The following is a 15,958-nucleotide window of genomic DNA, read 5'->3' as shown; positions in this document are numbered from 1 at the left end:
GTTCAAATGGTGGTTTTGTTTGCAGGGACTGTGAGTGGATGGAGATCCTGGTCCTCCTCAGCTGTGAGTTCTTCCTCTGTCATGAGAACCTCAGGGGGAGAACATGTGCTCACTCTCAGCTGCTTTAACAGGAAAGAAGCTCTTTTAGATCAAAGCTGAGAAACTGTTTGTAACAGCGAACTCTGTCACCTTTCTCTCCTCAGCCTGCTGCTGGACAGGCCCATGAAGCTCTGCTGTAAAGGCTTCCATGTCCCAGGCTTCACCTTTACCTGCTGACCAACGGGAGGCGTGGCCAAAACAGCGATGGGGAGTGGAGCAGCAGGTAGCAGAGGTGAGCCTCTTGTATGCAGCCTGTTATCTGTGGGACCAGGGAGGACGTGACACAGATGTTGCTGATTCAACATCTGTGTGACAGCTGGAGCAGCACAGTCTGTAGGAAACATCTGTGCATGTAGGAGACACCAAGGTGTACATGGTGGAAGCAGACGACTGACTCAAGCAGCCTCACATCACAGGCTGCTGGCTACAAGCACATGACCACAGTGACTGGTTTCACTGGTGTCTGTCCCAGTCTGTGGCAGAGACACAGGAAGTCACAGACAGCCTGCACACAGCGTTTCCTCTGGAGTGTGTTTCACACCCTGTTTGTGTTTCTCACTAACATGTTGTAGTTCTTCCTGCACACAGCAGCACTTTGATCATTTCTCCTGCTTTTCTTCCTTTTCTAGCTTTTATACACTGACAGTAACACAAAACTCCAAAGTCATCATTTGAGGAGCTTCTTAAGAGTTTCTGTGAGTTTAGTGAAGTCAGCCTCTCAACAATAAGTGTGTGTGTGTTGATTATCTAATGTTCAGAGAGGACTGCACTGATGTAGCATCCAGGTGAGCAGCTTATGAGCCAACAGGGGGAATTTAGCTGTATTATTGTTGTTTAAATGTAATAATTTATGATTTCATGTTCCAATATTTCACTTTTCCCAACGTTTTGTTATCATTTGGTCTGAAAACCATGACAAACAGCAGTGTTACAGTTGTTAGCATTAGCTGCTATAGAGCACTCAGTCACTGTATTGGTGTTAGCGACATGAACATATCTGAGCTAACTGTGTGTTCCAGATGTGCAGCAAACCCAACTGTCCCTGTGTTTTCCTGCTGTAGACATTATCCCCATGATGCTGACGTCCTCTGGTGGGACGAGCTCACACGTTTATGGATTCAGATGCTAACTGGACCAGACTGGTGTCAACCTTTGTGCTATAGAAGCAAATCAAAGAAGAACCAGTTGAACCTGAGCTGTCTGTAGTGGTGACACCAACACCATGGCAGCCTGCACATGCTGACCCAGGGTCAGTGTTGAACCTATAAGCTGTGTCCTCACAGTTCAATATGTCCTCACTGCACAGGTCAATGACATCAGAGCTGTAATGTTGTTCCCGTCTCACTAAAACTTCTGGCATAAGGTGACTTTTCTGGGTGATTCCTACTCCAGGGTCACCAGTTTGAATCCCTCTGTTACTGCTGGGAACGTGCTGCTAAAGTGCCCTTGAGCAAGGCCACGTCCAGCTTATGAAGCCAACCCTGGGCTCTGCTTGCTGGCAGTGACAGAGTAGATGAAACAGCTCAGTGGATGCTAACTCACAGCTAACAGCGCTCTGTCATGGATAAGTGAAATAAAGCTGACTGACCCACAGCTGCACACAAACACCTCCAACACCTACAGGTCAGCAGGTCCACTGCTGTCTCTGATGGGCCCAAACTTTGCTTGTTCAGCGTTTGCTGCTGCTGACTTTGAAAATCACACCAAACATGGAATCAAATATATCGACTCAGCTTAGACTACAGAGAAGCTCGGCACTGCTCACAAAACTCAAACACAAAAGGCTTTTTAAAGACAACAATCACTTTGACAGACACACAAACACGACTGAGTACAGAGGAGCTGCTGGTTTGAAGCCACAGAAATGTTCAAATGTTTAAACACACTGCAGCGTTGTAGCCGTGATGCATTTGTGCTGCTAAGGCCACACACATCAGCTGCCTTACATTTTAGTACCAGTTCATCTCTGACCATGGCAGCACAGTCTTTCCAGTACAGTGATGTTGGTGGGGACAGTGGGGACTGATTGTTCATTGGCTGTAAGCCGGTCGTCACATGGACGTTTAACTGGTGCTTTGGTTGCTCTGTAGTCTGTTGTGCCTGTGAGCTGCTCCTAAAATGAGACAGATTATAATTGTCACCATTCTGTTAATGACTCTTATTATGTGCGCTCTCCTCCACTGTCACACTAAACACATTAAACCTTTATTTTTGTGTAAAGTCAGGATTTATTGGCTCTTCTTAAAAGCGTCATGAAGTGCAAAACTCAGCAAACATTATACAAAAGTAGATTTAGAAGCTGAACTGAAAACATTTAAAGTGACAGTCAGCACAAATCCAGCTGACATCTCCATCCAACCCAAGTCTTCATTTAAAGTCATTATAACTGTGACACACGTTTGTTACAGTATTAATCCTGCCTGATGCTGCAGGGCCAACATCATGAAACAGGCTCAGCATTTATTTCCATTATGAAACTTTATCATTAAAAACAAACCATTGTTCTGCAGTCGTCCCAGGACTGTCGGTCAAACGTTCTCTCCACATGTTTAAGGCTGAGCTCACTTTATCGTCTGCCTGAAGGAGGGAAGCAGATGTTACTAAACATCACAATAAAACATATGAAATGGGTGCACATGAGGAACGTCTGCACTGTTAAAGCCATGCAAACATCTTCACACATGAAGCAGCAACACCTCTCAGTTTAGCAGCAGCTGGTAAAAGCCACAGTGATCCTGGAGCCTCCCTGAAGGACTCGTTCATCAGTAACTGTCAGGAGGACGATTAAACCTGCTGCACACGTCCTGTAGTTACACACTCGGGAGGAAAGACGACGTCCTCGCTCTGCAACATGATCTGTGTTTCATCCAGGACGCTCAAACACAGACTGGTTTCCAAATATTAGACGCACTGGTTCTTCATGCGTTTCTACCTGAGCACTCAGAGTCATTTCTACAACAGGCCTCCTTCACCTGCTGGTGCCTCTGTTTCTGTGTTTGGCTGTTTCCATCAGTGCCTGATGTTTGTGATCTTTGATCTGTTCTGAAGTCTCTCTTTGTGACACAAATGTTGTTTGGCTTCTTTTGCAAACAAGGCAAAAGAACTTTAATGGATTCATTTGCTGATCTTACTTTTCTGATGCAAAGCCGTCCTTTCAACGCTTTAGAAAGAAAACCAAACAATGTTTTTAAAACTTTCCCAAAATGTAAAAGCTATTAAAACCATAAACTTCTGCTCCTTGATCATGTGATTCTTCTTCTAGACTGTCTGTAATTGTTATTGCTGATTGTCAATAAAGTTGCTTTTTATAAGTTATGTTGTAAAGGAAGCTTGTGGCGAGGGAGGAGGGGCGACTAAAAGCAGGTTCATATAGTGGGAAAGTCCTCAGGTCATGTGAGGATATTTACTGATGCGTCAACACTGTCAGATAAAAGAACGGCTGCTGCATTTGTTCTCCCACAAATAAGTTTGGTGATGAGTAAAAGAATTACAGATGATGTGGCAGTTTATACTGGGAGCTGGTAGTGATGTTACTGGCTTGAACTGGGTGGAGGACGCACTAATATGGAGGTATGTGGTTTGCTGGGACTCTAGCAGCGTGCTAGTGAGTACAGGTGATATGTCTTCAGACTCTAGGCAACATATTGTTTTTGATATACTTCATTTACTGTATAGAATCAAACACAGAGGGATAGAAGTGGATTTCTTATGGCTCCCTGTGAATATCGGTGTTGATGCAATGAACAGGACGATAAGTTTAAAAAGGTGCAGCAAGAAGAAGTCGTGCAGGTTTGACTATAAAATACAGTGAAAGTGAGGTGAAGAGTATAATGAAGGTAAAGATGAAGGACGAGTGGCAGGCACACTGGGACAGAGACGGGAAAGGCAGATATTATTATACAGAAAACAGTCGTGTAGAAGAAGCTGCAGCAGAGACCAGGATGGAATCTGGAGAGTCAGAGTTGGTCACACAGGCTTGAATAGCACACTTAAAAAGGTAAACATGACACAGGAAGTGTGACTTCTGTGGACCAGAGGAGACGTTTGACGGGTTGTTAGCGTCGTCAGGATGCTGGATGGAAACGCTGTGCCTGATAGGATGATTACAGGCTGGACTTTGTCTTCCTGTTACAGATGGATCCAGGCCCTGGATGACTGCTGGACACACATGACCCACACTAGGCTGCCTTCATCCATCCTTTCCTCCTTCACTGAGACTCAGAGTCAGCATGTATGTATTTATCAGTGATTTGAATCCTTTCATTACAGAGTGAAGTTAAAGTAGACGTGTGAACACACTAATAAACACAAAGGGACACAACTACTACTCCATGATGGAAAGCTGAAGTATTACACAGCTTTATGAACCTCCTGTTATCCTGGTAGACGAGTACAGCAATAAATCTTTTACTTGAACATCTTCTGGCTCCAATAAGCTTTGAAATGTGACCATGAAGTTAGAGACACACTGACTGAAACCCACAGCTGTGACTGTGGATCACATCCACACACAGTGTAGCTGCTGTCTCTGTGTGAGCCTTTGCACTGCTGCTCGCAGCACCGTTATATCACTCAGCGCTCGCTGCTGTTATTGAATCCACTTTTTACTGTCCGTGCAATCAAGCTCCTCTGCAGAGCTAGAAAATATCTTCGAACCAGTTTATGTGTTAGGGGATCCTTTGCAGCTGTGACTGTTGCCTCTGTTTTTGTCCTTTGGTTCCTGGGAGCCTTTTACATTTCCATCAGCAACAAATATCTGAACAGGCTTTATTGTAGGAAATACAGGAGTAAATAGTTGTCATTATTTATTAGATGTTGTTAAAGATGATCCGATGCTTGTTTAGTTTAATGCTGTGGCTTCAGTCAGCATCACTGCGCTGTATAGTTTTATTTTTCTGATCCTTCTGTTAAAGTTGCTGAATAAAAGCTGGTTGGTCTGCACCTCACCGCTGCCTCGAGCCTCCTTTAAAGCAGCAGAGGCTCTTCATTCAGGTATCACAGCTCGAGTTGTTCTGCAGGAGACCCAGAGTACTGTCCTTGGTCCATAATGACATTAACTTTGATTCATGTCAGCCTGAACGTCTGTGATGAACACACTATCAGCATCACTGACATATTTCATCATTTAAAAACACTTCCTGTCACCGTGGTGGTTACAGTGACATCATGCAGTTTGTGCTTTGACCTCCAGAGGGCGACAAATCAGCACAGACAGAGAGCTCCATTCAAACTTTGCTGCCATCAGGAATAATTCTTCAAATATAATCATCAGTGTTTGAGCAGTTATGATATCAGGGACAATCTAGACATGTGTGACAATACTGAACATGTCACATGACACACCTCAAACATCATGTGATCCACTCTCAGTCTGCACTTTCAGTCATGACTTCATGAATTTATGATCAGTTTACTCCTGAAATATTCAAATGCTGCAGGGTGAAGAACAACAAAGTGCTGACACATGTTTGTGTTTCAAACAGGAAAACCAGCAGAAATAAATCATCTTTGGACAACATGACAGAGATTAGTGAGTTTCCAAGTTGCACTTGAATGCAGCACAGACAGATTCTGATGTTCGTGGTTGTAAACGTGTCCTCAAACGCCGCTCTGACTCTTTCCTTCCTGCTCAAAGTTCCTCTTTTCTGAACTTGGTGTTTGTGCCTGACGCTGATCGTCTCCGTGTGGAGCTCCGTGTGAAGGTAACGTTAGCAGTGTGTAATGTTTCCTGGCTAACATCAGCTGTGTGCAGCTCAGTTCCAGCACAAATCTGCCGCTCCATAGTTCACGGTAACGGACTCATGAGGTCGACCGTTAAACGCTCTCCCGCCATTTTGTCTGTGTGCGCGGATGTGTACGTTTTTGTTACCACTGTCATCTCATCAATAGCCTATTTGTAAAAGATCTCTGTTCATAGTTTAGTTGGATTTTAAAACTCTGTAGTTGGACAGTTTTATTTTGGACTGATGCTAAAATTCTTGCTGATTGTTTCTGTCGAGGTTTTGTACTTGACATCCGCCATTTTGGATGTGATAAGCTGTAGAGAGTGCGTCCAAAAAGAGAAACCAGAAAGAGAACCTGTTTTATTAATAACCTCTTGCAAATAGAAGAATATGAAAAAAACAACAGCAATTAGGATAAAACCTTTAAATTACTTGAATTTTTAAAATCACCATCATCTGTTAACACAAATTTGATCATTTCAAATTTTTGTTTTCATTTTCTCTTCCCAGTTACTTCTTTCTCATTCTCTTCATTCTCCTTGTCACCTTACGTCTCACTCCTTAACTGAAGTTATAGTTCTAACATAAGAAGTCCCACCAACGTCCTTTATTTAATCTCTGTGTTGTCACAGTTATTATCATCAGATCAGACATGAGACCCAGACAACAACATAAGTTTACAAGCTAACATCATGTCAGCTAACATTAGACGATAGCATCATAAACTTTAAATTACTTTGCCTCTGATCAACAGTTTGATTACATTCTCACATCACAGGTTTATTTGCTAAGTGTGAGTCCGCCCACATTAGATCCACTTTTCAGCAGGTGGAATAATTTGTAGTATATAGGTAATACATCAACAATGCTGCCGTGGCTAAGTTAAGAATATTTAAAATGTCATTTCCAAAACTTGCATATGATCTGCAATTTGTAGCAGATCTACTGACTGTCACAGAGCAGCTGGAGCAGTCTCAAATGCAGGTCAGTCCACTGCTGCCCCCTGTGGCCAAGTGCCATAGCTACTGCTGGATGAACTCGTGACACATCTGCGCCTGTTTCTATGAACACATTGAGTCTGAGTGGCTGCACTTACACTGGTGCATTCAACATATTGAAAGATGGCAGCAATGTGGATTGTAAAGACTCAAACCAACCATTGAGCAAAGACAGCAGGATCACTTGTTTCTGTTTGTTATACAGCCAGATTTACTCGTGACACACATGTGCAGCTGCTTTATCACCTATTCTGAATTTGTTTCAAGCACAATACATTTGTTACACATGTTGGGATATTGTGTTTGTTTTAAATGTTATATACCTGTGTGGTATGTGACTTGTGTTGCCATGACGCCAGGTCTCTCTTGGAAATGAGATTTTTAATCTCAATGAGATTTTTTTTACCTGGATAAATAAAGGACTAATTTGTAACGTTCAGTGTTTTCCGGTCTTCCAAAAGAAAAAAAACCTTCAACTACATGACATGCAGTTGTGTATTTGTTTTCACCTTATCATACACTTGAAGTTTTACAAATCACCACTTCTTTAGTGAATATCATTTCAGTCTCAGACAATCTCGTTTCTCTTACAGAGGTTGAATGCACCTTCTGCGGATGGCGGTACCACACAGTGTGCATGGACTTCCCCTGCACAGAAGGCAACTACAAATGCTGTGAATGCTAAATAAACAGAAACAAATGATCCCTGTTGTCTTTGCTTGATGATTGGTTTGAGTCTTGACAATCCACATTGCTGGCGTTGCATCTTTCAATGCCAGCAATGGCAGGTATCAGTGCTCAAAGCTTTTGTGTTTGTTTCCAACAAGTTGCCCACCTCGGGAAACAAAAATGTGTTCTTTTACTTGTCAGATGAACATATGAGACACTTTGACTCTTCAGTGCAGTGTGGAGCCTAACAAAGATCTGTTTTGTGTCCCAGCTGATCAGCAGGAGGAGGAGAGTCTGACGGAGCAGCAGAGGAACATTTTCAGCTACTTGGACTCAGCTCAGCCACTACAGAGGAAACAATGAGCTCAACACAGAAGGTGACAGACAGAGCAGGACCATATGACCAAAGATATTTATCACCATATACATTTGAACATTTGCCATAACGATGTAGCTGACGATAGAATTGACACCAGACAAAATACTTTACAGCTGCACAACTTTATTAAAAAGCCATCAATGTATTTTCACTGAAACAAGCAGCTGTTGTTTATGTGCATTAAAGTTATATAAAAATGTAACAGTGCAAATGCAAATTCCTCGCTGACAGTTTAACCAAAAGGCGTTTCCAGTGGAAACTGGCCGACACATCCTGAGCATAACCATGTATAATATCCACTAAACTTCAGAAGAGGTTATACAGTCGTGGCCAAAAGGTTTGAGAATTGCATAAATATTGGAACCTGGAGAAGTTGCTGCTTAAGTTTTTATAATAGCATTTTGCCTGCACTCCAGAATGTTATGAGGAGTGATCAGATGAACTGCATCGTCCTTCTTTGCCATGAAAACGAACTTAATCCCCAAAAAGCCTTACCACTGCATTTCATTGCTGTCATCAAAGGACCTGCTGAGACCATTTCAGTGATCGTCTTCTTAACTCAGGTGAGAATGTTGGCGAGCACGAGGCTGGAGATCATCATGGCTGTATCCCGATTCAGGTTCTGCAGCTTTAAAGTCCTCAAGGGCCGCGTACTCAAAGACCGCTAAGGCCGAAGTGCGAGGCTCGTAGGCTCGTGAAATGGGACGTCTAGCCTCCGTCGCGCTGCCCAGGTTGCCTAGCAACCATGATACTAACAGCTGGAAACGTTTCATACAGCTTTGTTTGACAGAAATGAAGGAGAACATATTTAGTTCATTTGTTTCTACATGAGCTCTGTGTGATTTGATGAGTATCTGAGGCTGAGACCACAGGACTGTGAAACATGATTGTTGGGCTTCATTTCTGTGCTGAACAGTCGTTTAAGATTAGCTGTAAATAACAATTAGCTGATGTTGTTCATGAGACTAAAGTCACCTCACTGTGGTAATGTAAATATAATATGGCCAATATTATAGTTATTATATTAATCACTTCACTCACAGACAAGTATCTGTGACAGTGTGTATACAGATGTATCATATATGAGACAAATATTGTTTATTTAATATGTTGGTACTAAATGTGGCTCAGTGCTTACATATATGTGTAAAAAGCAAATGTAGGAGCTGTGATAACTGTGTCTGATAGAATGAAGAGTAGACTGATATATGAAATATTCCTTTATTGGGTGAGAAAATCAGACCATGTCATAACTGCTGTAAGTCACACAGAATAGATATCAGAGCCTTAAACAGGCTGACGTCTGCTAAATGGGTCAAACTGGGCAGAAAGTCTACAAACACATAACATCCTTATAGAATATGATGTAACACTATAGATCAACTTAGCTCAGAATATATAAAGCATATAAACAGTTACAGCAATATGATGCAACAAACACAGCAGCTACTGATCCAAAATACTCAAAGCTTCATAGAACTGAAACCAACATTTATTTTAGCTCCATTCTGCTGCTGATACAGACTTTAGGTTTCTGAACATTAAACTTGTTGCTGCCTTTCATAGTGTGTAACTTGAAGGCCCTGAGTACTTTCTCCCACACTGGAAACACTGGGATGATCACATTATTTGAACATTACCTAATAAGACTGATTCAGCACAGACAGTTATGTTAAACTTTCCTAGCAGTCCTTCACAAACAGGGAACAGTCTGTCTATTCTCTCCATCTGTCAGCTGCTGCTGGCTCTTCCTCCTCCTCTTCCTCACACACTGCTGAGTTTGTCCTGGTGGATCATCAGGGCTGCAAAGCCTCACAGATGATGTGCAGCAGTGGCTCCCTCAGTCTGTCCTCACTCTGGACACTTGCAGTCGTCACACATGGAAATCAAATGTGTGATAAGCTGCAGGATTCAAACACAAGTGTAACTTATAAACACATGTTCATACTTTTATTCCACAATCAGAGAGAAAGAAACAGAGAGAGAGTGCAGGACAGACAGACAGGTGACAGTCTCAGGTGTACACACTGCTACACAACAGCACCAGAGAAGCAGGATTTAGTGTTTGTGTTATTACGAGTGTAAACAAGAAGAGTTCCAGATGGTGCAGTGGACACATGTGTGACTGCTGTGATTAAAGCATCTTTCTTTCAGCTTAACGAGTGAACCGTCAGCTCGTTCAAACACACGTTAAAGTGCGTTTGGCTCGACACCAGCGAACAGAGGCAGCAATATAACATAGCTAACATTAACAGTGCAGTGGATCCTGCTTGTGCCGTGATGTTCAGGACTGCAAACCGAGCAGCATCACTGACTTTCAGCTTGTTGTGTTTGTGGATATATGACTGACTTTAATTATCCACAAAATCATCACATTCTCTGTCAGATGAAGGTCGACTATTGAACGGCGTATATTTTAAAGGCTTTAAAACCAAGTTAACGCTGAAAGTACAAACATCACTAATGTCACATAACTCTGCCGACAAGGCATAGCTATGGCTATGAAATGCTCTTTGTGTATCACTTCTTCATTATGAAAGATGTCATTAATGCACTAGTAATGTCTCATCTGGAGTATTGTTCAATCATTTGGTCAGCAGCTAATAAGACAGATCTTAACAGACTTCAGTTAGTCCAGAATAAGGCGTCCAGATTAGTGTGAAGATGTTCATACTATACTAATATTGATCAAATGCATAATAACCTTTCTTGGCTTCCTGTACAGGCTAAAATATTCTATGGCTTACTTGTAGTTCTAAAGAAAGCAATTCTGTTAAACACACCACATTTATTCTGCTCAGCTGCAGTATCCAGATGAAATACATCATCATATTACACAGTTTTCAACAAGCTGCAATTTAGTAAATGCTCGAGTTAAAAGTAACGTTTGTAAAACTGTTACATTTAGAGCAACTTTTAAGTGGAATAAGTTGCCTTAAAAAATTAGAGAATTATTCAAAACTTCAATGAACACTTAAAAGCCGATTTACAGAGCTTTTAGTTGTTGTAAATATTGTAAGACATGATTTGTTTTTGAAATTTGTGTAATGTGCCTCAATGTTATTGATATTATTATTATTATTATTATTATTGATTGCTTATATTTGAACAATTGTGAAACCTCACTGTGGATGTAAGAGTGAAATTATGTGGATATCTTGAATCCACTTTATTGTGTAATATTTTATGTGAGTATTTGACGGAAGACGAGCAACATCTGTTGTGGAAGCTAACGGGGTTCCTTTAGAATAAACAAACATAGGATTTATTATCACTGAATAATTCTGTATAAATCTATACAAACTATAGAAATATGTAATAGGAAACAACAAAATAATCTAAATTATAAAAGAATGTGTGTGTGTGTGTGTGTGTGTGTGTGTGTGTGTGTGTGTGTGTGTGTGTGTGTGTGTGTGTATGATTTTAGTGTTTGAACAGTCATGAATTATCTTTAACAGCAGGTTGGATGTAATGTGTTAGAACTACCAGCAGGTGGGGATAAGAGACCTTTAAGGTGTTTGGTGCCACGCTCCACCTTCAGGTTTAAAACTAGTGTTAATGGAGTTTGAAGGTTGAGTTTGTTCCACGACTGCATTTCACTCACTGCCTCTGTTTGTATCTCTGTCACTGCAGGACCAACATGGAGCCAGAAGTCAGCGCTCTCAGGAGGCCGACAAACCTCACAGAAGAAAGGGAGAGAAAAAACACACCTGTGACGAGTGTGGGAAGGGTTTTACTGTGAGGGCTTCACTAAAACAGCATCAGGTCATCCACACTGGAGAGAGACCGTTCAGCTGTGACTTGTGTGGAAAGTCTTTTTCCTTGAAGGGTCACCTAAAAACACACCAACTCATCCACAGTGGAGTTAAAGCGTACAGCTGTGATCAGTGTGGCAGAGCTTTTACTCGCAGTAGCAACTTACAGAGGCATCTAGTTACCCACTCTGGAATTAAGCCATACAGCTGTGACGAGTGTGGGAAGGGTTTTACTGTGAGGGATAAACTAAAACAGCATCAGGTCATCCACACTGGAGAGAGACCGTTCAGCTGTGACTTGTGTGGAAAGTCTTTTTCCAGGAAGGGTCACCTAAAAACACACCAACTCATCCACAGTGGAGTTAAAGCGTACAGCTGTGATCAGTGTGGCAGAGCTTTTACTCACAGTAGCCACTTACAGAGTCATCTAGTTACCCACTCTGGAATTAAGGCATACAGCTGTGATCAGTGTGGCAGAGCTTTTACTAACAGTAGCCACTTACAGAGGCATCTAGTTACCCACTCTGGAATTAAGGCATACAGCTGTGACATCTGTGGAAAAACTTTCAGCCAGAGAGAGAGCCGAAATACACACCTACGCATTCACACCAGACATGATGTGTACTGCTGTGAACAGTGTGGCAAAGAGTTTATAAGTCACACAGACTTACAACGACACATGTTTACCCACACTGAGGAGAGACCTTATCAATGTGACCTGTGTGAGAAGACTTTTAAATCTCCACGTCACCTGAGACGACACCAACAGATCCACACCAGAAAGAGACTCTACAAGTGCAGCTACTGTGAGGTATGTATTTATATTGTTATCTTGTCATTTTAGCCTGACTGTTTGGAACAACTCTGCTCATTAAACTGTGTTAGCATGTTAGCAATTCTACTGCATGGAAAAGCAGCTCTGAGTGATTATTCAGATTTTCCTTTCAGTTATGATTTTAGTATTACTGTAGTATTATGGTGGTAGTATTGTAGTTATTGCAGCCCAGTAAACTGAGTGTGTTAACTGAAACAGTCAAATGTAGTTGGACGTCTGCAGAGATGCTCTTTATTTCAGGCGACGTTCAGGATACAAATGTTGAAGGACTGACTTACACTGTCTTTGTGTCTTTGTTTAGAAGCAGAGCGACACAGATGGATCCAGTTCTCAACCCTGTCATCACTGTGGTGGTGGGAAAGACTTTCATTGTGACCTCTGTGGAAAAACTTTCAGTTGGCAAGCTGCCCTTAAAACACATCAACGTAGACACACTGGAGACAAACTGAAATACTGCAAAGAATGTGGGAGAAGCTTCACCACACCAAGTGAGTTAAAACAACATGAACTGATTCACAGTGGGGTTAAAAAGCACCTCTGTGATCAGTGTGGGTCATCCTTCACCACTGCAAGGGACCTTAAATCACACAAACGAGTCCACACAGGAGAGAAACCACACAAGTGCAGACACTGTGAGAGAAGCTTCTCGCATTCAGGTCATCGTAACAGTCATGAACGAACACACATAGAAGGAAACTACAGCTGTGACCAGTGTGACAAGAGCTTCAGGAATCTCAGTTCATACTCTGCACACAAACGATCCCACGTTACTAATAAACTGTTTCACTGTTACCAATGTGCCCAAACATTCACCTCATTGTCTGCTCTGTGCAAACATCAGCGCGATCACTCAGGGCTGAAATCACTCCCATCACTGGATCACAGTGAATCTGAAGACACAGAAAGATCCTCTGGTTTCTGTGTCAGACTCAAAAAGCTTGAGATCAGGCTCCACAGAGTTCAGATAGAATCATTTAAACTTGTGTTGAACTGAACTGGTTGCTGGGCTGAACTTCTACATAATACAGATCTACATGGGATCTTCTTTTCTGTTTTTTACTGAGTCAGTTTTGTCCTTTTTTCTCTGTCCTGGTTTTGCTCGTCTGTAAATGATTGAAACTCAGTCAAATAGTTCATTGTTCTCCAGCAAAACGTTTTGGAAACTCATGTTTAACCTTTAAAACTCTGACATGTTTTAGCACACAAGGCTTCATCGGGGAGTTCACTCATGATTGGACCATGAGAACAAAGGTTTTTAGTTCTTTCAAAGAGAGTCTTGGAGATGTTTGATGTTTCTGTTTTTTCTACATAAAGGAATAAACTATTTTTCTTGCTTCATGTAGTGTGGAAGTTTTTAATGTTTCTTCATCTGTGATGTTCTTGAATGTGTTCACGTGAAGATGATATAAATAAACTCTTGTCAGAGATTTACAGTTATCAAACAGGTGAATAAACAACACTGAGACACTTGGAGACGGTTAACGTGCTGCACGGGTGAGGGCTCAGAGAGGACTCACACCGAGCTGCAGTAGTCGTTTATTATTTATAGCAGGGTGAAACAAGCATAGCAGTTTCCTCTAATTTTGCATATATGTGTGTGTGTGTGTCTAAGTTCGTATAAATGTCATAGGGTGAACTTCCTCTTTCTATAAACAGAGCGAGTAGTACATTTTGTTCTTTTCCTATTAAGAGTAAAATATGAACATGTACTTTAATGCAACATAAAACTCATAAAAGCGTTTCTTCTTTAACATCCCCTCCTGATGTTAATATTTTTCACTTAATCATACTTTATTATCAGCCAACAATCACTTGCTTATAACATTTTCAATTGTAGCATCATTCAGTATGTGTGTGTGTGTTTCTATACTAAATCTTCTTCATCCGGTTCATCTTCTAGTGGCAGTCCAACATAGGTAATTACTGTGGCCTGTACCATTTTGTCAATCATGGATCTTATGCATGGTAGGATACATGTAGAAAACAAGCACAATAATAGAAGCAGAACTCCTATCAGTACGAGTCCTTTTATCACGAGGGTCTTCCAGCTGCCACTCAGCAGCCAGGTCAGCCAGTCCTCATTGTTCGTGACATAGTCTTGTTGCTGCGCATTACTCAGTTGTCGCAACTTGTCTAGGGCGGTGGTCATGGTCAAGGAGTGCACGTTGTCCGGGATATAGGTGCAACAAGTGGTGTTGAATAAGACACAGAGGCCCCCTCTCTCAGCGAGAATCATGTCCAGGGCGACCCTGTGTTGCATGACCACTATTCTGATCGCGTCGATTTCCTCATTCTGAGCCTTATTTATCTTTGTTGAGCTGTTCAGGAAAAGTCCAAATCGGTAGTCAAGAGTCTCAATTCTTAACGTGTTTTTTCCAGTTCCGACCCATGGGAACAGTGAGTGCAGGACCTTCTGTCTGGTGGTCCACAACTTGAACTCCGCTGGTACATCACTGCCCCAGATTGGGTCATGGGGTTGCACGTCATCAGTGTTCCTCTTGCGTCGTGGTTGGTTCTGATGGAATACTCTGAATGTGTGGTCTGACACTAAAATTAGGGCGCAGAGTCCGGTACAAGAAAAGCTCACAACTAAGACAAAACTGCTCCTGCAAGGAAAGCTCACTGTTATGCATGCAAGTCATCAAGATGACATCATCAAGATGGCGCTGGAGTGACGGCAGCCTTTCCAAGTAGCTCTGCAACACCGCACCTTTTTGTTAACTTTAACTTTTTAGACTAGGCTTTTCAAACTTTTTTTTCACCTTCCTCTACTTATACCTCTTAGATATAGCGATACAAGATGGATAATGCACTTTTTAAAACTTCTGGAACCAGTTCCTTCATCTATTCGAGAGCGGAGCTGCTGGCACTAAAAACAAAGGGACAGACCGGCATGCGACACAACATCCCGGCCGAGCTAAAGAGGAGCTACAGAGGCTGCAAAGCTGGAGCGAGGAGAGCGGATCACCGGAGGCGATTCAAACCATCAATCCCGACAGTGATCATGGGCAACGTGAACTCGTTACAGAATAAGATTGACGAACTGTGCGCTCTGAACAACCACAGACTATACCGTGAGTGCAGCTTGTTTATCTTCACGGAGACGTGGCTAACCGAGCTAACGCCGCAGGCTAACGTAGACCTATGCGGTTTCACACCCGTGAGAGCCGATAGGGACACGCAGGCCAGCGGAAAAAGCAGAGGTGGGGGACTCATTGTCTACGTTAACAACAGATACTGTAACCCTGGACACGTCTCCGTTAAAGTTTCGGTATGCCGTCCGGACCTGGAGCTGCTAGCTGTTAGCTTGCGGCCATATTATCTACCTCGGGAGTTCAGTCATGTGATCTGTGTGTATGTTTACATCCCTCCGAGGGCCGACGCAACAGCTGCCTGTGAGAAAATACACACAGTCACAGCAAGACTTCAGACACAAAACCCCGAGGCTTTCATTATTATATCTGGAGACTTTAACCATGCCACACTGGACTCTACTCTGG

General features: G+C 42.3%; 2 protein-coding genes across 3 annotated transcripts in view; one reads left to right on the top strand and one right to left on the bottom strand.

The window, feature by feature from the left end:
- Window positions 1-15,958, bottom strand: part of LOC146634327 (protein NLRC3-like) — a 180,231-nt gene that overhangs the window by 18,040 nt on the left and 146,233 nt on the right. The window lies entirely within an intron of this gene.
- On the top strand, window positions 7,849-13,452 carry LOC146634331 (uncharacterized). The gene is made up of 4 exons (XM_085350423.1): window positions 7,849-7,866; window positions 11,502-11,738; window positions 12,075-12,434; window positions 12,760-13,452. Exons 1-4 carry the CDS (start codon window positions 7,849-7,851, stop codon window positions 13,450-13,452), a joined length of 1,308 nt encoding a protein of 435 aa, XP_085206549.1.

The sequence above is a fragment of the Diplotaxodon limnothrissa genome, linkage group LG3 (assembly GCF_057381915.1).
Source record: "Diplotaxodon limnothrissa isolate DT_005_m linkage group LG3, D_limnothrissa_male_GT1.1, whole genome shotgun sequence".
NCBI lineage: Eukaryota > Metazoa > Chordata > Actinopteri > Cichliformes > Cichlidae > Diplotaxodon > Diplotaxodon limnothrissa.
Note: the sequence above shows the minus strand (reverse complement) of the source record. Positions and strands in the feature narration are given on the sequence as shown.